At 42.7% G+C, this 24055-nt stretch overlaps 1 protein-coding gene across 1 annotated transcript in view; it reads left to right on the top strand.

Annotated features, from left to right (window-relative positions):
• Positions 1 to 8089: 8089 nt before the first annotated feature.
• SYN2 (synapsin II) overlaps positions 8090 to 24055 on the top strand; it is a 175075-nt gene continuing 159109 nt past the window's right edge. The window contains exon 1 of the mRNA XM_070576487.1: positions 8090 to 8610. Within this exon, the coding sequence (XP_070432588.1) occupies positions 8222 to 8610 (389 nt within the window). The 5' untranslated portion in view covers positions 8090 to 8221. The remainder of the gene's footprint in view (positions 8611 to 24055) is intronic.

The raw sequence follows: 24055 nt of genomic DNA, 5'->3' as shown, positions 1-24055 counted from the left end.
AATGAATGTTAGGGCACAGAGGCACAGTCAGGGAGGGCTTCACAGAGGCAGTGGTGCCTGAGATGTGTTTGGAAGGACTGGTTATAATCATGAGCACTTGCTAACTGCCAGGCACCATGCTAGGCCCTTTAAGCTTGAATCTTCGTGACAACATTATGAAATAGCCCTACTTTACAGAGGAAGAAAATCTCAGGGAGATTAGATAAATTGTCTGAGATCATAACGCTGCAAGTGCTACAATCAGGATTCCAAAACAGCTCTGTCTACCACAAAGCCTGTGGTGGTTCTACAGCACCGTGCTCCAAGGGATACAGAAGGGCATCGCCAGCAGAGGGAATAGCTTGGGTAAAGGCTTGGAGGCACACTAGAGATGACACAGGGGCTGATTTTCTGGAGCCCTTGGCTGCCATGGTCTCTAATCCCCAGCACTTTCCAAAGTGTTCACTATGGCCTGTAGGAAAAGCAAGTGGGCAAGTGAGCATTCAACCCTTCCTCCTAAAGTTGGGAATTACAGTTTGAATCTCAGCTTCTCTGTGACAGGCTGTGTGACCTTGCGGAATTCTCTTCCCTTTTTTGAGCCTCTGCTTCCTTATTTGTTTAAATGAGGGTATGATTCCTACCTTGTAGAGTTGCTGTAAGAATTCAAGGCAATGTGTGAAGTGATCATTACTATTGATCTATTCAAGGTGACTTTAGGATACTCAGGACTGGCTCATGATGGAGGGGTTGGCTGAATCATCAGGCAAGGGGACTTTTAGATAATTGGTTGGGGGATGCCTTCCATCTTCCAAGAATTAAAGGCGCTGGCAGAGAGCCTACTGCTAGCCTGCTTCAAATGGACCAGATGCTATTTTGGAGATGAGAAAAGACATTCTCTTGATACTGACAGTATAGGGAGAAGATAAAAACCAAGAACTAGGAATACTGACTCACTCCTGATTAGGAACAGGGGACAAGCAAGCTAGCTAGGTGTCTTCAGCCCTCCCGAGGGCCTCTAGCTGTGGTGGAGTCCTACAGATGTGCAGGGTGAAGGGGAGGGGATGGAGAGAGAGTGCTGACGGGCTCTCAGGTTGAATCACACTCATTAATACAACAGTCAAGTGTTCAAACTGGGACTATGACTCTGTTTTTCTCTGATCCCTGGAGCTGGCTGTTTTTAAGAGAAGAAGAAATGGGGCCATCTGCTCAGAGCTGGCCCTGGCACTAAGGAATCTTTCCCTGGGGACAGCCATGCAGGAACTCATACAATGTGGTATCAGGGGTGGCGGTGGGGGAAAGGTTCTTCTCAATGTACAGATACTTATATTAAAGACTAATGCCACTGATGCCATATGCCGTTTCACCAGTAAAGAAGATGTCTTCTTCATTTCTTTTTAGCCCAAATTCTCAGGCTCCCAGTAGAGAAATTATAAGCATGCCTTCTAAATAAAGCCTTCACATAGAATCTCATAGGTCCTGAGTCTATGAATCTCGTCGTGACCTCTTCATTTTACATATGAGGAAATTGAGAGTCAAAAATAAAATTGACTTCAGAATATTACACAGTTCTTAAGCCATTAAGTGGTGAGCCAGGGATTCAAATATTTATCTATCTCCAAATCAGAACATCTGTTTCATTACATTTCTTTCTTTAAAATAATTGCTATCATGAACATGTAACTACTATGTGCCTGATACTGTATTGGGCACTATTGACACATGATCTCATTTAATTTTCTTCAACAACTTTGCAAAGAGTAATGAATCCCACTTTACAGATAAATAAACTGAGTCTCATTAAAGAAATTGCATGAGATCACCTTGCTAGTCAGTGGCTGAGGCAGAGGATAAACTCACATGGCTTTGATGCTAAAGATCTAATTGGTCCACAGTCTAGGAGCAGCCAAGTTGGACTGGGGAGTCACCGACTGCAAATGTTTCTGTAAACACACCAGCCATTCACTAGCATTTTGTAAGTATCTCTTTTACCACCTAGAAGGTGCCTCTTTGAAGATGAACTGTACCAGAGGTAGAGGGAGGGGATTGCCTTCTGCATCGACTTGGTACAGAAAGCTCAGCCCTGTCCCTGGGGTGGGTCAAATGGTAAGTAGAAGAGATGCTCTTCCTCTTATCCATGAAGCAGTGTGGATGCTGTTAGAAAACATCCTCTGATGAATCCTCTGAGTTTCCCCGGGCGGGGGAAACCCACTCTGCGCTGCTCCTGTGTGCATGACAGAAATGTTCCTCTATCACCATGGCAACAGCCGATACACCCGCATCCCACAAGAGGCCAGAGCTGCTCTGTGGGGAGCTGTGGTCCAAGCTGGGTGGGAGTAGGATTGGGGTGTATGGGGGAGGGGTGTCTCATCAGCTAGATTCTTCTTGCTTGAGGCTAGCTTGTTCCTTGGGCGGGAATGTTTACCCAGGATTCTTGCTGCACCAAGCTTTCTATGTCTGCAGGACTCTGGGCAAAGGGAGATGGCAAGGAAGCTTATGAGGAGAGTCCAGGAGGGCACATTATTTCTTCTATGGCTTCTGTTAAATGTGTTTACTAGGCAAGCTGCTGATAGGTGGGACCTTTCTAAGGGGCCTGCCAGTATATCCTAATGGGGAATCTCATGGGCTGTGCAGGCAACTAGACCTGCTTCCCAGCTCCGCAACTTTAGTTCTAAGATCTCATGTTAGTTGGTGTAACCTCTCTGAAGTCTAACTGCTTCACTGGTAAAAAGGGGAGATTTAACGTTTCCCGTGTGGGAGATTAAAAGAGATAACACTTGGGCGGTTTCTGGCACGTGGTGAGCATCCAATCAGTTGTAGTTATTATTGTGTCCCCAATACTGTCAGAAATGAAGACTTGGCAATGGGACCATCTCTGACTCCCTTAAGTCAGGAGCAGACCTGGAATAAGAATTCATGCCACCTGTGTTTCTCCTGGGTGCCTCTGCTTCTCTCTCTCTCTCCCTAAAACCATCTGTCAGTGCTCAGTGTTTGCTCCCCAGACTCGGCCCCTGTATTCCTTGACTCAGCCTGGTGACATCAGGTGCTTATTTCTCCCTGTTGGGCTCCACCCAGATAATCTCACAACACTAGACCTCGGGGATCACTCAGCTCTGCTCCCTCTCCCTCATTTCCCAGGCCAGGAAATGGAAGCCTAGAGAGAGAAGTTAAGTGCCTTGTTCAAGGTCACCCAGGAAGGTAGAAGCCATTAGCTGAAGTGGTTGTTGCATTTATTTTAGCAGGTCTGACTAAGCCCAGGGGAAGCTGCAGAGGGTCGACCTCCTGCCTTCCATGAATTCTCTCGGGTGTGCATGTGTGGGGAGCTGGGATAAGCATGTGTGGGGAGAGTCCTTTTCTCTATATTAGTTGTGGTGCTGGCAAGTTCTGTGATTCCCCTGGTGTTAGAAATATTAAGAGCTAACATTTGCATAGCGCTTTACAGCTTATAAAATAGTCTCATATACTTGATTTTATCTAGTCCTCACAATAGTCCTTCAAGGTTGTCATGATAATTATCACCATTCTTTTACAGATGAGGAAACTGAGGCTGAAAGTGATTTGTTCAAAGTTACACAGTTACCATGAGGCAGATTTAGGAATTGAATTTATATTTGTGTGATTCCTAATTATAGCAAACTGGCTCAGCTGACGTGGTCACCCTTGGAGAATTCAAAGTTGGGGACATAGCTGTCCTCTGTACAGAAGTGGAGGAGGAAGGGCTGAGTGTCAGGAAGGCCCACGTGAATGGAGATGACAAACTCTCAATTCGACCAGGCTCTCCAAACGACAGGTAACAAGATAGTATGCAAGGCAATAACGATGCCTCTTCTGGTAAAGCTTTGCCACTTTCAAAATGTTCCCATATTATCTCATGAGAGGCCCAAGGCAGACGCATCACTCCCTGTTTACATAAGAGGCCCAGAGAGCTGAGCAAGTTGTTGACAACTGCAAAGCCAACTAGCGATAGAGCCAGGACTAGAAGCCACGGTTCAAGAATCTCAACTTTTTTCTATTCCTCTTTAGGGCAGGTGAGTTTGAATGGGGTCTCTGATCTTACGACGTGAGCAAGGGCCAAGGGTGGCATGTTCCAGCAAACTTCCTTGTTTGGAAGGACACCGAGACAACAAGCTTTTGCCAGGTGGCTCACACGCCAGGTTTTCCTTTAAGCTATGTTTTTGAGCTCTGCCTGCAGAAGGCACTTCAATTGCTCCTCAGTCTCATAACCCCCCTTTCTCTGTTGTGAGCTTTCTCCTCGACATTGCTGCTCAGGGGAAGAGAGAGATTAAAGAGGTGCTAAAGCATTTACATTGGTTCCTGATTTTAGCAAGATTCTTTCATGTGCAGTTGCCAGATGTTTACTTGTGTTTACAATTCAGTGGGAAGATAAAGATTACACAAACAAGGACCTCAAAGAGTCCTGGGCTTCTAGAACTGGAAGAGACCTCTGAGATTCTAACAGTTGGCTTAGTCTCCTCCACTGAAGAGGAGACTCGCTCACTGACTGCTGTGGGAGAAATGCCTTCCACTTGGAGATGGAGAACGGCTGCTTGGTCTCAGCAGGAGATACGTAGAAAAGACCCTAACTGCACCAGAATTTTGCGTTTTGTAGCACTTCCAAATCCTACTCTCCCTTCAATTCCAGAGAAAAGACAGGACATAAGATAAACGAATAGTGCTATATTTTCCCTGCATCTGGAACCAGGATCCACAAGTAAGGATAAGGGAAAGATTTTCATTACAGCTCATTAAAAACCCAAGCCCATTTATAATAAAGTATCTTTGCATGCTGCAGAGACACTTCTTGGCAAGGATTCAGAGGAACATGGAGAATATTGGTTTAAGCAGATGTGATTTACAGTTGTGCCAGCTAATGAAAATCTTCTGATCATATACAACAGATTAATGACCGCCCATGCCCAATTATAAGAAAATAGTCTGTTCTTCTATAAGAGTAATATTCTTACTGGAACCTACCAGAGAACAATTTAATAAATTAATGGAATATTTGATAAATAATTTTTAATGGTCTTGTGGGTCTCCATTGTATTAATGAAGGAATCTATAGCTAAGCAATTCTCTGGGAACATTCTGACCTAGCACCCAAGATTGGGACACCAACTGTGTGTTGGATGTTATATAAGGCTTTGTAGATAATTCTGAGAGAAGCAGAAGATGAGATCACTCACCTTGAGGGGCTTGCCATCTAAAAAGAAAACTTGATAGGCACTAGCAACATAAACATACACACAACTACAGCCTCTCTTACAAATATTTGATTGCATACTATCTGCCAGGTGCTATTCTAAGGCTCAAGGAATATAGTGATAACACAGCTAAGGTCTTTGCCTTCAAGGAGTAGATTTATACATTCTTATGACTTATCCAGTCCAGCTTCCCTGATTTGCTCTTGCTATCCTCTGTAACAGCTGCCTTTCTACCCTGTCCTGGTTATCTGAATTCCACCCGTTTTACAAGGTCTGAGCCCTACTTCCCCTGTGCAATCTTCTTCTAATCCCAGAGATCTTTTCTTTTCTGGCTCCTTTGATGCTCACTGCCTGCTCCACTTTCTTGTCACTCACAGAGTGCTCTTCTATTGCTAGTGATGTGTTCACATGTTTATGAGTTGTCTTCTTAAGGGCAGAACTTGGGTTTTATTAATTCTTAAATCTTCTTTACCCTCCAGTGCCCAGCATAATGCCTTGCAGGTATTAGGTACTCAGAACATGTTTGTGAATTGGTTGATTTTTAAATATTATACATACATTACAAGCTTAATGGTTAGGGGGAATTCCTTGTTGAAATACAAAGAGAGATAATGCAATCATCCAAAAAAAATGACACGATACAGTATCTGAAATCCCATTATTAGAGATTCCTGCCTTTGGAAAAAGATTCCTCTGATTCTCTAAAAAATACTTATAGCAAGGGCAATACATTAAATTAAATTTATTTAGTTATTAGTGACTTACTTTTATTCTTCAATAGATACAAGAATGGGGTTGGGTAACAGTATAGTTCAATTGTCAAACAGCTGAGTCCTTACTCTGTGCTAGGTACTGCACTTGGTGTTGGGGTCCAAAGATGGCTAAGATATAACCTTACCCTTGAAAAGCTTACATTCTAGTTACCAGAATATTTTATTATAATTTCCTCAGGGGCTATGACAAAGCCAACCACAGGCAATGAAACACTTAACCCACCCTGGAGGATTGGGGGAAGGCTCCAGGAATGGAGGAGTCATCAACTAGCATTCCTCCAGGCCTTCTTTGCCTGAGTGCTTTCCCCACTTCTCTGCTGGTAAACTTTTATAGCTGCCTCAAGACTCATCTCAAATGTCAACTTCTCTGAGAAGCCATCCCTAAGCCTCACAGACAGAATCTCTCACTCCTTGGTGTTCCTAAACCACCTTGCCCAACTGTATTTAGCATTTTTCATATCTTATTGTGGTTAAATGTTCCTGTGTCTATCCTCCCCACTCTCTCCTCTTGCCCACATAGATTGTGAACTTCTCACAGACAGGGGCCACTTTCCATTCATATCAGTCTATCAGTCTATCCAGCTCTTACCACTGCTTGGCATATGGGAGTTAGGAAGACCGCTGTATTATTATAGTTGGCTGAAGACCTCTCAGACATCACTGGGTATCTGGCTCAGAGCTGGATTGTGCATCTCCAAGCCCCAAGGTGAGTGCCAGCTAGAATGTAGGAAGCAAGAACTGCCTGCCAATATTGACAAGCCACTCATGGATTCCATTCAGCCCAATATTAACTGAGAACTAGTTCAAATAAAAATAAGAAACCAGCCACCACTACTAGAATACCTACTGTGTGCCAGGTGCTTTACCTACAGTATCTCATTTACTCTAACAACTTTGAAAAGGGTTGTTTAGCTCCTTTTATCAGCTGAGGAAAAGAAGCTCAGAGGGCTAATTTGCCCAAGGTCATACATCACCCAGGGTGGTCTGCCTGCAAAGTGTATCTGCTGCATCCTGCTCCAGTACAACACAGGGATTAAGGATATGTCATGAGAGGTGAAAACAAAGGTCCAGAGGTCACATAAGATTTAGGGAGTGCACATGGGAAGGTGGTAATCAGAGAAGTCTTCATGGAGGTCGGGGCAGATCTGGCCAATCAATGAACTGAAAAAAACAGAAAGAAACACCTTGAAGAGATGACCTTGGTATTACATAGGATGCACCAACGCTGCTCAGAGGGGCAAACACAGAAGGGATGAGGGAGCCTTAGAAATCCCACTTGGGTGTCCTGCAGGGAGGTCTCCAGTCTTACACATCGTTTTCCCTCTCTGGTCGAGAAGGAGGGGAGAGAAGTAGTGCTCTTAGTTGAGCCATCCCTATAGTGCAGGAGCCAAAAATGCGCCCTGCACCGCCTTCCAAGACAGGGTAGAGTGGATGTTTCTTCCCTCCTCCCCAAAGTAGAGATGACCCTGTGCTTCCCCACTAGTCTTCTCTTCCTCACCTTGGGGTGAGGGGGGTCTTTCTCCCGCAGCATTGAGGAAAGGGTAGTTCTTGTTGGTCTTACCATAGGGTGTGTGTGTTAGCGGGGGCAGATTATTCCTTCCTCCCTCACCCGGGGTCTGGGGAGATGGCACCTTTCTCCCAGCTTTGCGAAAGGAGGTGGTTCTTCTTTCTCACTAAAGCGTGAGTGTGAGTGTGTGTGTGTGCGTGTGTGCGCGCGCACGCGCGCGACGGGAACGGCTCCTTTCTCACCTCAGGGTAGGGGGGCTGACACCTCTTTTCCCTCCAAAAGGAGTGAGGACGATTTCCTTCGCCTCCTTCTCGGGTGGGACATGGTTCTTTCCTCCCCAACCCAAAAGGTGGTAGGGACTCTCGGCTCGCTTTTTCCTATAATCGAGGAGCAGCACTAACTCCCACGCCAGCCTCATATAGCCACGCTCAGGCGGCAGGAGGCCTGGCTCTCCTCCGCCCCCAGGTCCCCGGACCCCGGAGGCCCGCCGCTAGGTGCCCCGCGCGCAGGCGGCCAGTCGGGGGCGGCGCCCGCTCTGCGGCTGGGGCGGGACTACCCGTGGCCCCGCCCCGGCCCCGCCCGCTCCCTGGCGCCGAGCCCCGCGCAGCCGGGCCCGCCCGGCCCAGTCCGCCGCGGCTGTCTGCTGGGCTCGCGAGCCGCGGCCGGAGCTTGGTCGCCTCAGCCCGCAGCCGCCGCGCCTCAGCCTCTCCCTCCGCGCCCCCGGCCCCGCCGCCTCGCGCGCCCCCAGCCCCTCAAGCCAGATGATGAACTTCCTGCGGCGCCGGCTGTCGGACAGCAGCTTCATCGCCAACCTGCCCAATGGCTACATGACCGACTTGCAGCGGCCCGAGCCCCAGCAGCCGCCGCCGCCCCCCGGCCCGGGCGCGGCCTCGGCCTCGGCCTCGTCGGCGCCCCCAGCCGCCTCGCCCGGCCCCGAGCGGAGGCAGCCGCCGGCCCCGGCGCCCGCGCCGCAGCCCGCGCCGCAGCCGGCCGCGGCGCCGTCGGTGGGCAGCAGCTTCTTCAGCTCGCTGTCCCAAGCCGTGAAGCAGACGGCCGCCTCGGCCGGCCTGGTGGACGCGCCCGCGCCCGCGCCCGCCGCCGCCAGGAAGGCCAAGGTGCTGCTGGTCGTCGACGAGCCGCACACCGACTGGTAGGTGCGCGGCCGCCGCCGCCGCTCGGGCTCCCGGGGCCTGCCGGGCTGCGGGAGGCCGCGCGGACACGCTGCCGGCGACGGAGAGGCGGGTGTGCGCTGTGCCGCAGCCGGCAGCTGGGGACGAGCGTGCGCGCGTGGTGGGGCCGGGGGTGCAAGTGGCCGGCCCGGAGAGGTGACTCCGGAGGTGAAATCTCTCTTCAGTTGTCTCAGATCCCCAAAGACACGTCAGAGAAGAAACTGCTTCATGCCACGGGGCAGAGGCTTAAGAGATCGAGGGCTCTTTTTTTTGAGGGGAGGACGGAGGGGACCGACTTTTCAGTCTAGACACGTCAAAGCTGGGGTGAAAACGGTCCCAGGTCGCCTAAGGGACATTTAAGGCCAATAACAAAGGTTCTCGTTTATGAGGCACGGGTGAATTCGGAATGGAAATGGGTATTTTGGAGGGGAGACGGGGAGCGGGTGTTTTCTCACCTCGCCGGACGAAGGCTGATCTCAGTATTGACATCAAGGTTGGTCGCATCGCAGATGCGGGAGCCCAGGGTACACGGGAGCCCAGGGTACACGGGCTTGTTGCTGTGGAGCGCGGTGAAGTCTGTTTAATAACATTTTTATATTTGTACTTCTAGAGGTGGGGGGGGAAGCATTTGTGGATTTTTTTAATTTGTTTTTTTGGTATGTGGGTTGGGGGAGGAAGTGATGGTGGGCTTTTTCAGCTGGAAAGGTGATGACCGAGGTAAAATATTCTGGAACATTAAAGGGACACAAAAAGATATCCACCTTAATGCAGTAGGTGGGGAACTTCAAGAGTTATTATTATTTTTGAAGGATGTTCCAACTTAGAGTGCTGAAGCCTGGGGGAAGATGTTACCTCCAGTTGGTGAAAGCATGCATGAGGTCCGTTTAGACAAATCAGTTTAAAGAGGTTCTGTTTTATGTAGAAGAAAGTTGACCCAGGGGATGGTTGGGGTGGAGTTGACAGGTGAAGGGCTTGAAGAAATGAAGAGGTGAGGAAGCTCGGTTCCTCTTTCTTCTGGAATACAGCAAGGGTTTGTCTGTTTGTTTCCTTCTCACAAGAGTTGAAGTTGAAGACTGGACCTGAGTGTTTCCTCCCAAGAGGGAGGCACAGAGGGACCGCAGAGCTGTTCATCGCCATTTCCTCTTTTGGCTGCTTCACTGCTTTTCTCTATCATTTTCTCACTGGGAGACCCCGAGGGAGGGAGTGCTGGCGTGCGTGTGATGAAAGTGAGATGCAGATGTGGAGATGCCCTCCTGCTGGCCCCTAATATGACCATTCTGAGTAGTTATTTGGGTGACTTGTGTAGTTAGCTTTTCTCATGACAATGGAGTAGAAAAATCTGCAGGGACTTTTGTTAGGAAATGACAAAAGCACAAGCAAGAGTGTGATGGGATAGGTATGAGTATATGACGGTTCCTTGGCAGCCCCCTAGGACAATAACTCAGTTCAAGTTAACAAGTGGGAAGGTATGAAGTGGGAAGGGAAGGTAACTAAGCTTTATTGAGCATCCATTATATGCCAAACCCTGTACTAGGTGCTCTAATATGTATCTCATTGAATTCTTACCACGAAACTGAGGCTTACAAAAAGTTAGTAATGTGTTTGCAGTCATACAGCCAGCAAATGGTAGGACCGGGATTCGAACTTAGGCCCCTTTAACTCCTCTGTTGCCACCTCACTATGTTATGTTGCCTCACTATTATTATGTTAGTAGTAGCAGTATTAATAATTGGCTCCCTCTAAGGGCTAGGTGGTGTAGGGGCCTTACAGAGAACTCACACTCAAATTTGGGAGATAAAATGGAAACATGAAACACTTAACAAAAAGGAATCTGGAATTGTTAGACGAGACTAGTGTTTCAGGCATTCAGTAAATGGAGTGATCAGTGAGAGCCAGAGTTATTGGAGAAAGCTTCACAAAAGATGAGTCTTGAAGAAAAGCCAGGAAGAAGAGGCGAGAAATGAGAACATTGGTGATTCATTTTTTATGTAAGAATCTGACCCTCTTGCACTTTGTCCTAATCTCCCACCCTGTTGAAGGCATTTATTTTGGTAAAATCTAATTACAAGTTAGGTACTTGCAGGTAGAAAGATACTCATCTGTATGGGTAGGATGAGGCTGCTGTAGATTTGTGTTTAGTGCTAACTGCTTCAGTGGCTTGAGATTTGAAACTCTTCCTGGATAGTACTATTCTCCAGCAAGACTGCCTGCCTGGCATGAACCGGAGAATTTGCCTTGCCCTGGAGACTAGACTTTTGATGGAAGTAATAGAAGCCGCTGTCCTATGGGCTGACTCCCAACTGTTGTCCGATTTTCTCTGAAGTAATAACATTGATTTATTAAAACTCATAAACCCAGTTTGAGTCTAGCGCTTGACAGCAGTTCTGTGCTTCTGTGTTTCTGTGCTTAATAGCAGTTCTCAGAATTCCAGAGTTTGTCTTCTTCTAACGTGTCTAAATTTGTTAAAAGCATCTCAGTTAAATATTGATGAGTGGTTTTATTGAACAGTCTCTGAGTTAAGGAGCAGGTGCCCGCTTGTGACAAGCACAGGGACTTAAAAGGATGCTTTTTGCTCTAAAGGCTGATTTTAGTAAATTTGTCTCACTGTTTAAGCTACCCATAATAGTATTCAGTGAGCAGATGTCATATATGCCCAATATTATTTTCCTGGTCCTTGAATAGGAAATCAGAGTGTAGCCTCCCAGTAGAATTTAAGAATATTGGTCCCATCTGAATTACAGAATGCTTAAAAAAAAGAGAGTTTTGACAAGCATTTAAGTAATTGGAGATTTGAAAGAATGGCTTAAAATAAGCAGCCTCTCAGAGGAGCCTTAATACACAACAGAGTCCTTTGAATTTCTATCAGTGTAATTGTGGGCGATGGAAATTGGGGACCTTACCACTGACCAGGTTGATGGGAAAACTGGAGGGTGTTTCACTCTCTCTTTCTTTTGCTTGAAATGTGTTTTCGTTGGTTGCTTGACCTTTGGATTAATTGCACACTAAAAGATTATTGAAAAACGTATCTGCTTCCCTAAATAAATGAAATCAAGCTCACTATATGCCTTATTAGTAATTATTATTAGTTTTAAAATATATATATATATATTGCCTGAAATGCATGTCTTCTTTTAAGGTTCGTACCTAAATTTGAAGTGCAGTTAAGACTGCACTTTAATGATCTTTGTGCTTAAACAAGGGACACGCATCCACTTGTATATGTTGTTTTTTTCTGTATTTTACACTCAGATTCTCTCCTGCTTCTGTTCCAGTGATTCCAATTCCAGTGACCAAGTGAGATTTTTCATCCTAGTGTGTCTCAGTGTTTAATTTGAAAATCAGTTTAGCCCAGGTGTTTGAGAGATTATCTAGATTATCTAGAGACTGCAGATATGATAAATCCACAGATGTTTATTGAGCACCTTCTCATATATAGGATATATATGCTAAGAAAAATGAGACATAGTATCTGTCTTCTAAGATCTTTCTAACCAGGTGGATAGATAAGATAAATCACTTTTTTAAAAAGTTGACTAAAAACTACTCCTTGTATTCAAAGTATGGCCCTTGAATCAACAGCACTGGCATAAACCAGGAGCTTTTTGAACTACAGATTATCGGGTCCCACCCCACGCCTGCTGAATCATAATTTGCATTTGAATAAGATATCTGGGTGATTCACATGCACCTTAAATTTAAGATGCACTGAACTAAAGGGTATGTGATTAGTGGTAAAGGTTTGGCAACAACACCCACTGCTCTAATATACTGAGCAACTGCTATATGCCAGATATTGTGCTAAACTCTTTACGAATATCATTTAATCTCTGCCAAAGCAATGTAGAAGTTTACTTCTGTAGAAGTAAACTTACTTCTATGGAAGTTTACTATAGAAGTTTAAAAGAGTGAGAGATGGATGTGGGCTAGAGTGGGAAATGAGTGCTTCATGGAAGTGGTGAGATTTGAACTGAGCCTTGAAGAATTTGAATCAAAAGAGATAGGTTTGGCCAAGTCCAGACAGTGGATAGTATAAGGAAAGTACACTCGTAGAAAAGAGGGAGACAATGAAGAGATTGGATTGATGTATTATCTAGGCAGTACCTGTTCCCATTGTTTTCTGGTCATCCTTTAGGCATTTCATTAAGAATAGGGGAATTCAAAGTAAGTTGTCTGGTCCAGTGCTTCTGAGCAGCTCTAGAAAAGTTTAATTGAAACTTGGGAGGGGGAAGCTCAAGTGAGGTTTGAGGCTTCTCTCTGCTAAGTATTTTATCTATACGTCCTGTTTCTGACTAACATAAACATACTGATTCCATAGAATTTCATTGTTTATAGCAACAGTAGCCTATAGCTTAGAATTCTGGGTTATTAGGCCCAGAAGATCATCTGAGTTACTTTATATATGGGGAAATCTTGATTTAAAGAGGGAAAGTGACAAGTCCAAGGTTATTCAACTAGTTAATGGCAGAATCAGAGCTAGAATGTAAACTTTAGTCTCTCTACCGAGGTTTTTTTCCCCCACTATACCACAGTACCACAGTATCCCTCTATTTTACCATCAATCTTTCTGCCTTTCTACCTTTTGTCTTTCTCCATCCCTGACTCTCTCAAGGATTGATAGGGACTTTCGATTTTATAATTATAGCATTTGAACTTGAAGGAACCTGAATGATCATCTAACCCAGAGAAATGGAATGATTTGCCAAGGTCAAATAAGAAGTTAGAGAATGGAGACCAGAACTCACATCTTCTGACTCCAGCTCAAATTTCTTTCTACTCTTAAGTCACTCTTTGAGTAGATCCCTCAAATTTAATCCTTTTTCTTTTAAAACATAATGTTGTGTGTACTTCTTGTAAAGCTTCATTGTGAAATTGTTAGTAACTGCTTGAAAAAGAACCGTATAAACATATCACATTGTATCCATACCACCAATTTCACTGTCTTATTTGTGTTATTGTTGTTTCAGCTAAAGTCATTGTAAAATGGTTAAAGGAGGCAGAGACTTAGTCATGAAAATCTAACAATATGATAAAGTTAGTAAGACTTTGCTATAATGATGATCTTCCTTTCAGGGACCCATTTTTATCTTACTGTCCTTGTCTACCTAAGATTACTTACTGTCTTTCTGAACCCAAGTTCAGATCTATAGTTAGATTTGCCTTTTCAATATGTTGCTAAGCAAAAAGTAATGGAGGCCTAAATAGCACGTTTTCCAAAATTGGATACCTTTCCCTAAAATATACAAAACAATTTTAATTGGGATATGTTCCATGCAGCTGAGCGTCTAACACGAGCCAGGTGCTGGGAATATAAGGATAAGTTGCGTATCCTTGTCTGCTGGGATCTTCTAGTCCAATAGGGGAGAGGACAGACATTTAAGCAGGAATTTAGTATAGTACAGTAATTAGTATGTAAAGGGTGCTATGGGAACAGAGGTGGACTGTCTTGAGGAATGAAGACGTTGTGGTTAGAAACGTTTGTACCATAAAAGTGTGCCTCCGTGTATTCTTGGGTAAACCACTTTGCCTCTTTGGATTTTGATTTTCTAAAATCTGTCAAATGAGAGGACTGAAACAGACATTCTCTAAGGTCCTTTACAGCACTGCATTATTCCATGTTACAATTTTTGTGCCATTTTCTTTCAGAAACTTTAGCTCTCTAGTTTATTCTGTGTAGTAATGCTTGTAAATCTTTGGAAGAAGAGGCATAGGTTAATAAATGACTAAACATGACCTTGGATGAAAAGTTCATCATCGAGTACTCTCCATTCAGTCCCTCTTTCTTACCGTATTGCTACCTTGTGGTATCCTGAAAAAGGGAGCTCATCCTGTAATGCCTGCTGTGTGTGTTTCCTTCTCAATGATGGGAACTGGGGACTTGTGGTTGAGTTCCTCTCTCCTTAATAGATCTAAGAACTTTTGTAGACGTATGTTTAAGTGTTGGCTAATAGCATTTATTTCTTGATCCCTGTCATGTGCACTGTGCTGTAGAGTTTACACAACATATTCGTACCCATTATCTCATTTTATCTTCACAGTGATCCTGAGCAGTAAATAGAATATCCATTTCATAGATGAATAAACAGACTTGTAAAAGTAGTCACTTGTCCAGTATTAATAGCTATTAAGTGGAAGTATCAGGATTTGAACCTAGATTGATAGATTGGGTTCTACAAAAAAAAGATAAATTTACCAAGCAGAAAAATTAGGAGATTAATTTTTCTTACAAAAAAGGTTGTTTCTTTTGCAAAAGGATTTACCACATAATTCACTTAAATAGCAAGGGCCCCGCTGCTTCTGAAATTACAAAAATTTACAAACATTTTATATACACACAGCGTTTTCGGGATCAGATTGATTACATAGAGTGAAGGCATGGTTAAATGCCTCAGGATGGAGAGTTGCATCCTGTTTTTTATATGTTTAATGGCACTCACACTATGTGCGCCCCTCTAAATCTTGTGAGTGAGACCTCTGCAGACTCATTGGGTAGCATTGTCATCCTTTGTTTTAGCTTCCCGCATAGATGCGATTGAGTACCAGAAGCCTACACCAAGCCCTTTAGAGAGAGGAGAGGATGATATAGAAGGCTTTTCTACTCTGCAGACCCTGCTTCAGTGCAGCAGGAGAAAGCAGCTTAGAATAGGGCAGGTGACCTGGGGAGAGAATAAAGTGAGCAAATACCACAGATCCCTGAACTCTAAGGATGCTCAAGCAGCATGACTAAGAACAGGAGGAAGTAGACTGGCCTTGGTGTTTGTGGCTTGACAGCAGGCATTTCTGAAATTTTTATCAGTTCATGTAGCATTGTAAAGCAGATTATGATTATATTCAATCATTCCACCCTTTTCTCCTTTTCAGCAGCGTGAAACAATGTGAAGAATATAGGATTAAGGGTCAGAAGACCTAGGGTTGAGATCTGGCTCCACCATTAACTGTATGACCCTACCAGAGTTACATAACTTCTCTGAGCCTCCCTCTCCTGCCTTTTGATATGTTTTCATTGGAGACCTACTATATACCAGACACTGTTCTAGGTTCTGGAATAACACAGACAAATATTAGTTTCCTTATCTGTAAAATGGAGATAACAATATGTATATCTCATAGCATTGTTGTGAGAATTGAATAAAATAAGGTGCTGCAAAAGCACTTTGTAAAGGGTAAAGAGCCATACTAGTGATTATTGCATCCTTCCCTGTTTCCAACTACAGGTACCCCACCTATCTTGGTCCCTTTTTTGAGTTATCCAAATTTTTTTGTGCAGGTCATTGTCTATTTTTCAGACTTCAGGGATGGGGATTATTATTATTATTATTTTTTTTTTAAAGATTGGCACCTGAGCTAACATCTATTGCCAGTCTTTTTTTTTCTTCTTCTCCCCAAAGTCCCCCCGGTACATAGTTGTATATTCTAGGTCCTTCTGGTTGTGCTGTGTGGGACACTGTCTCAGCATGGCTCGATGAGTGGTACTAGGTCTGTGCCCAGGATCCAAACTGGCAAAACTTTGGACCACTGAAGTGGAGTGTGCGAACTTAACCACTTGGCCATGGGGCCAGCCCCTATGATTATTTTTTTTTAATTGAGGGCTACTGGCTCAAAGACAAAATTATTGAAGGCTTTCTTTGATAGTTTTGAAAAGGCAATATAATTTAGAGGGTTTTTTGTTCTTTTTAATAAGAGAGAAACATTACCCATTTGACTCAGCTATGTTTAACAATTAGGGACAGGACCACATAAATCTTTATTTAAGAAGTGAAGTGAATTCTGCAAAAGCTCTACTTCAGCTTCTCTTGTGACTAATTAAGAAAGGGTGGTTGCAGAGGGAAGTGAAGGAAGTGAGAAATATATACAGAATGGCTTTAAAAAGTGGTGCCTTTTAACGTGGTGTTCTTTGCCCCTATCCTATCCAATCCATCTTTCACGTTGCTTTCAGAGTATTCTTTTTTTTTTTTTTTTTAAAGATTGGCCCTGAGCTACAACTGTTGGCAATCTTTTTTTTTTTTTCTTTCTTATTCTCCCCAAAGTCCCCCAGTCCATAGCTATATATTCTGGTTGTAGGCCCTTCTAGTTCTACTATGTGGGACACTGCCTCAGCATGGCTTGATGAGCTGTGCTCAGTCCACACCCAGGATCTGAACCTGGGAAACCCTGGGCCACAGAAGCGGCGCATGCAAACTTAACCACTTGGCCATGGGGCTGGCCTCCAGAGTATTCTTAAACAAAACAAAAGCATTCGCAGATCTTATTGAGTTAATTTCCTTCTTAACATTCTTCTCTAAGACACTGTTGCTCATTAGGCTTATTCACAACCTGCTCCAGCTTATCTTTTTAGACTCATTTCTCACTGCTCTCTCAATCCTAAACTTTTTTCCTCTCTGGATTACCCTCTCCCTGAACACATACTTGACTTTCAGGATTCTGTGCTATTATTACACAGTTGCCTTTGGAATGCTCTTGTTCTGCTTCTCTCTCTTACCTCAATACTCATTTTCTTTATTCTGTTCTCAGAGGATGAGGGTACTGTTGTTTAAAAAAGACCCCTCCCCTCCTGCCTTCTCCATAACCTTGCTCTAAATTTCATCCCTTCTTTTTCCTTCTGTTCAATACTCTTATTTTCTACTGATTGCTTCTTCTAACGGTTGCTTCATCCTTGTAAATAAAGAAGCAAAACTACTCCTTACCTTCTTAATCACCCTTCCAGACATGATGGAGAAATCTCACTCTTGTTTCCACTTCCTTATCCCATATTTGCCCTCCTGCATGACATTGGGCTTCCACCTTCTCCGTAACACTGAAATTGTTCTTGCTAGGTTACCTCATTGCTAAATCCAAAGGAAGGTGGTGGTATACACCTGCAGTGATTGGTTGACATGTTTAGCTTCCATTTGGAGGTCCCTTGGCTTCTGAACACTGCGTTCTTTGTTTTCTTCTTACCTGCCTTTTTAAAGTTCCTTCTCACTCTTCTTGTTCTTTTCCTTTGCTTACCTCATTAAATGTAAGTGTTCCTCAGGGCTCCATTTTCTTCCCACTTCTTTTTTCCCTCTACACATTCTCCCTGGTCCATCCATTCTCAAGATGTCAGTTACCTCCTGAATGCAATCAGTTCCCAAATCTTTACCTTTAGCCCAAAATTTTGTCCTGATCTTCAGACATATGTTCAGTTGCCTGCTGGATATCTCCATCTGGGTGGTTAAAGGTAACTTAAGGTCATTTGTTCCAGTATTGAATTCCTTATCTTTCCTTCCTATTCCAGCTCTTCTCATATTCTCTGTCTCAACAGAGGACACTAAATGGTTGCCTATTTCAAATTCTCATTAGCTTTCACCTAGAACATCTGCAAGTCTCATTATGCTTTCCACTTAATAGCTTGAATGAACTATTTAAAATGCAAATTTGACCTTTTCACTCTTTTGCTTAAAGCCTTTCAGTGTCTTGTAAATAAAGTTCATGGCCCTCCTGTGATTTGACCCCTGTTTACTTCTCCAGCCTCCTAACCATTTCCATCCCTAAACTTCAGTTTCCAGCAGTACTGAACTGTTTGCGGTTCCATTCACACATTGTGGCATTCTTCCTTCTAGTCTTCGTTTATGCTGTCTACTCCTACTGTAGTTGCCTCTCCTCCTCTTTTCTTCCTTTTCTTGACTAAACTCATATTTATCTTTTGAGACTGAAATGAATATTTCCTTTTCCAGAAATCCTTCTCTTACCCTCTAGATTATATTAGGCGTCTATGTCGCCTCCATGCCCTCTTTCAGTCCTGTGGATATCTTTATCACTGGACTCAACAAAATGATCCGTTATGTGATAGTGAGTTCTTTGTGGACAGGCTTAGTGTTTTTTTCGTTTTTGTATCTGTATCATTCAGCAGAGTATCTGAAACATAGTTTGAGTTCAGTAAATCTTTGCCAAATTGAGTTGAGGAGAGAGAGATCCACAGAATGAGGAAAGGGATAGAAGGGAACAGTGGAGAGAGAGAAGTATTCTAGGATTAGAGGTATTTGTTGTTGTGTTGAAAATCATCCTTATTCATTGCAAATATAGCTTCAGAACAGTTTTGCTCTCACTTGTGCTCTGTGAAATACAAAGTAACTTAATTGCTAATTTTCAACCAGTCCAAATCATAATCGTTAGAGATTTAGTGCTGAATGAGAGCCATAGCAGCCCACGATACTGAAAAGTATTGCCTGGTCCATGGCAGCTCTGAACAGAGCAGGGGCAAATGGAATAAAATTGAGGACTGAGTTTCTCTTCCCTAGCCTATCTTGACTCTTGGCTCTCAAGGAGCCCATTTTTCTAAACTTAATCCTGCTTTCTTGCCGTATCCAGAGAACTTTTCGCTCAGTGTGAAACTCCAGTCTTGGGTCATGCAAGCTGCCTGTTTCTTTCTCTTTAGTGAAAAAATTCCTTTGGGTTATCCAAAGGATGGTTTAGGAGAACTAAACTGCACTGTGACTGAAAGGTGTCGAAAGAAAGTACACAGTAAGCTCTTCACGATCTGACTCTGCCTACCTCTTCAGTCCTACCTTTCCTTGATTCCTCACCCACTTTGATATAGCCATGACAGACTACTTAGGTTTAACTGAATGTGCCATGCCCCTATGTCTATCTACTACTACCTGAAAGATTTCTCTTCTCCTGTGTGTTTGCCTGGACAGTTCTGGATATCTTCAAGACTCAGTTCAGTTGTTGAGTCTTCTAGAGTTAGGATGAGACTTACTCCCTTCTTAAATTCTTTCAATTTGTGTTAGAAACCATATTACACTTGCTTACCTCTCATTGCAATTAGCTTGTTGTATTATAATCAGGTTTTATTTGTCTTTCCATCTCCACACCTTCAATGATGAGATCCCCTTGAGGACAATGACTATAACTAATTTCCGTATCCCTAGCATTTGGTATGACAAAGAAGGTTTTCAGTAATTATTTTTGGGGCCAATCAATGACTTTTGAAAAAAATGATGAAAATACAAATGACGAGCAAAGGCAACTCTTCAGCTCCCTGTAAATATGAACAAACAGCAGCTACATTAACCAAAGTGACTATTCAAGAAGAAGTGGTGTATGTAATAATCTTTTTATAAACTGTAAAGTGCTATAAAAGCATTAATTATTCTTACTAGGTTAGACTGTCCTACGCCCTCCTTACATGAGACTGATGACGTACCTACTCTTCTTCTCTCTCACTCTTTTCTGATGTGCATGAACACTCCCTGCTTGCTCTTTCTTTGTGGGGAACATCTCTTGTGCTCTCTACTTCTTCCCTTTTCTCAGCCTAGGCACTAAGATGTCTTTGTTTACTTGAGCCTTTCTCAAATTTTAGAGTCTGTTCTTTCTTTTCTTCCTTCTGTCTAGGACCATTCTTCCATTCCAATCCTCCCAAGCACAGCTTATAATCCCTTTCCAGGATATCTACCTCTTATCCATTTCTCCATTCAAGGGACCTAACAAATTTATGCAATAACTTCAGCCTGATTTAATCGTGCAAAAAAAGAGGCTTGGCCTTTGTAGGAGGAAATTGAGGTCCTCTTTATGTATCGTGGACTTGAATCTTTGGAGGGCCTAATACTAATCATAGTAACCCAGCTGGAGACTGTGTTTCTCTTATACTTCCAGGTTCCAGTGATAGAGAGTGAGTCTTTTCTTTTTTGGACCCTGTGATTCGACTCTAGGGATACATATGGATATAGTTCCCTCTTCAGTCCCTATCACCCACTGGTGAATAGCTCATAGTGAGAACTTAAGTTCTGTAGAGTCCTGTGTTTACTGACATCACCAATGAAAGATTGATATGCTAATCAATCAGCAAACATCTGCTAACTCCAGTGTGTTTGTTGCCATGAAGGCTACAAAACCAGTGAAATACTTGGAATCAGATAATTATAGAATATATGCTTTCAGTTTTGAGAACTTATACAGAATCTCAAGCAAGACAAAATTAGGATAGTATATTAGAAAGAGAATTACAAACATTTAAAATATCTGGATTCAAGTCTCTACTTTGCCAACTAACTTTTTGTGTCATCATAGGCAGTTTAACTCTTTAAGCCTCAATTTCTATTTAAAAAATTAAGAATTTGGACTAAATCATCTATCTTCAGAGGCCCTTAGAAATCATGTGATTTCTAAAAGTTAGATTGTTTGACAGTATGAAGAGTTGTTCAGAGAAAGAAGAACTCGCTATGGGCCGGGAAAGAAAATGTTTCACAGAGAGTTAGATCTGAGCTAGACTTTGAAGGCTGAGTGGGATTTAGATTAGTGGGGAAGGAGCGAGACATTTCCATTAAAAGGAAGAGAAAGAGCAACAGCATAACAACAGTAATGAGTAAGGTGTGTAGGAGAGATTTAGGCTAGTTAGCATACAAGTTTCAGGGGAGGGAAGAAGGAGAGAAGTTTGGATTAGCAGGATGGTGGAAATGATGATAATAATTCCTAATGTATTGGGTATACCACATGATAGGCAGGGGACTATTCTAAGTAGATATATTGACTCATTTACTAGGTTATGAAATAAATTACTATCATTAACTTAATTTTACAAAGGAGGAAATTAAAGCTCATAGTGAACCCGGGATTTGAACCCAGGTGGTCCAACTCCAAGTCTGTGGTCTTCACCACCATGTTCTGTAACTACTAGACAACAATGTTCCAAATTTCCCCTTGCCACTCCTTGGTGTTCCTTCTCCTCAGTGACGCAGGCACATATTTGACCTTTGGCAATTTCTTGTTCTCTCTGAACTTCAGTTTCTTCATCTATAAGGAGGAGATAAAATATATCACAAAGAATTCTTATGAGAACCAATTGAAATAAACTCTGAAAATGTCTAACACAGTGACTGGGACATGCGAGATGTTCAATAAATGTTCCACTATGACAAGCAGATTTTCATAGCAGCTTTAAGACAACAGCTTACCATATGAATATTTATAAGAATCTTCAAGTCAAGTAAAATCATTTGTAGACAGGTTTCCACGACACTAAAAATAATTTGGAAAAATAGGACAAACCTAGATGAATATTCCTTCACTTTGGTTGGAGTAGTTTTTTGCGCATAGTTGAGAAAACACTGATTACTAGTGTTTTGAAACAGTCTCCGGGAAAGATATTTTTCAGTTGGCTTATTTGTAGAAACTTTATACTTTGAGCACTGTCACATCCACTGTCTCATTTAATCCTCCACTCAGTAGTATTTGTGAGGCAGTAATTAGTGTTATTCTCATTTTACATATGAAGGAATTAAGATAAGGAGGTTACCCAACGTCACATAGCCAAGAAGTAAGAGTCAGGACTAGAACCTAGGTCTTTGGCTTTGGGTCTTGTCTATTTTTCAACAGTCTTCCTAGACTGTGTTTGCACGTGCTATAGAGCTGGGTGGTTAGCTAATCTAGTTGGAAACTTGTATTAAGTGGGCAGGAATATCAGTTCTTCCAGCCGTTTAACAAACTTCTTTGTTTTCCAACGATATTTAGCTTAATGATTTCCCTTTAGTGCTACCTTGGGATTCTCTTGCAGAAACTGCTAGATTCTGACACAAAGAGCCAGTGAATAGTGCCATGGAAGGTGGTGACAGGAAGATTGGGACTGGGATTTATCTTCTCTGGAGAGAATGGGGCCAAAAGATCTCAAGAATCATCATGGTGTTCTGAAAAGCATAAGGGATTTAGAGTCAGAGGTCTTGGTTTAATTTAGGCCAGAAAGTTGCTATTCTTTTCTGAATCTCAGTTTCTTCATCCTTGAAATTAGAGTAATAATATCTGCCCTACTTTCTTTATAGGATTGTTGTGAGGTCAGATTGCAAACTGTAACACACACAACAAATTTAAATATATATGGACTGAAACTGTAGTAGCAGGTGGGACTGAATGTAGATATGAGGCAGAATTCCCCACTTAATTTCCTCTTAAGTATCGTCATTGGTAGTTTTTCTAATTATCAGGAGTAAGAATTTAGGGGAGAAAGTAAGTTTGCGCTAGTCTCAGGGCTACTGATTATAGTCAGAACTGTGGAGGTGGTGAATTTTGTTTTTTTTACTTTCCTGTGCCTTCTCTTCCCACTGATGCTTTTCACACTGTGTCTGTGGACATAAGTCCTATGACCTGGGACGCATTCCAGAGGTGAACATATTTTATGAAACAAAATTAGACATGAGTCCTTATTTTTCAGTGCAAAATTAGTCTGGGAAATTTTTAGATGCTGAAGTGTTGGTATTTGGGGGAAATTGTGGTGGTTAGAGACAATAGTGGTGGATACCTCCTTGAAAAGAGGAGATTCTTGGGAATCGTAGGTCAAATTGTTGTTGACATCCCAATTTCCTAGCCTTTAATTTTCATCAGGCTAAATCAGTCTTTGCTCAACTATGAGTTGGTAATGGTTATTGGCAATCTCTTTTCATAGGTTTTTCTGTTTTCATGGAAGGAGCTGGAAAATAGAAAAACTTCTCTAGCCCTAAGTAATGAATAGTGAAATTTCAGAACTAAGATTGGGGGAAAGGAAAATCATTCTTTATTGCCAGTTGCCCGCATGAGAAGTCTACTCTTTGAAAGAGTAAACTATCAGTTGACTCGGCAAAGTGGGATGAGAATGATTTTCCTGTAGCCTCCAGATGACTTATGCAGTCAGCTTTAGTTGAAAAATGCACGCAACTTAACTTGATCCAGGAAGGAAATTGAAGCATTTGTGCCTCTGTAATAAGGTCATATATTTAAATAAAACTTTATAATTTATTATATATTTTGATGTGCATGTATCATCTCATTTAATTGTTACCTTAACCTTGTGAGGTAAGTTCATATAATTTCCTGTTTTGATTAGGAAACCAAGGCTCAGAGAGATTGTGATTTACTTAAAGTTACAGCATGAGATAGGTAGAGCTGCATCTCGAATCTAGATTCTTCTTTCTCTGTACCCTTTTCTTCTTACTCATTGTGCCTTTTCTCTGTGCAGCTAAACTCCTTTCTGAGCCCTGCATTAGTCAATTATGATGTTTTCGTCTAAAAGCACCAAGGATGGATGAAAAATTGTTTAAGCTGGAAAGAGCCTGTATGGTCTGTGACAGGTGCTGCGTAGGTTGGTTGAAAAATAACTTAAAGATTGTCTCCTTTCCCTGTGTGTTTTTGTTAATGCTTATAATACTTCTATGACTTAGAGTCCTTCTGGTGCCTCTGGTGTATTTCAGACTGATTTTAAGTTGTCAGGAAAGGGGATTTTCACTCCAGAGCTCAATTATTTTTATAGCTCCTTATTTTCCTTTGTATCTGGAAATTTATTTCTTAGCTGGAGCTTAGGATGGCATCAGACTTAAGTTCCTACTAAAGAGACTGTTCCCTGCTGATATATTTTTTTCTGCCTTTTTTTTTTCACATAGTCAGTCTCTCTCGCCACACCTGCCCTCCATCCGCAGTGCCCTTAATTCCATCTGTTGTTCTGGG

The sequence above is a fragment of the Equus przewalskii genome, chromosome 15 (genome assembly GCF_037783145.1).
Source record: "Equus przewalskii isolate Varuska chromosome 15, EquPr2, whole genome shotgun sequence".
Classification (NCBI taxonomy): Eukaryota; Metazoa; Chordata; class Mammalia; order Perissodactyla; family Equidae; genus Equus; species Equus przewalskii.
Note: the sequence above shows the minus strand (reverse complement) of the source record. Positions and strands in the feature narration are given on the sequence as shown.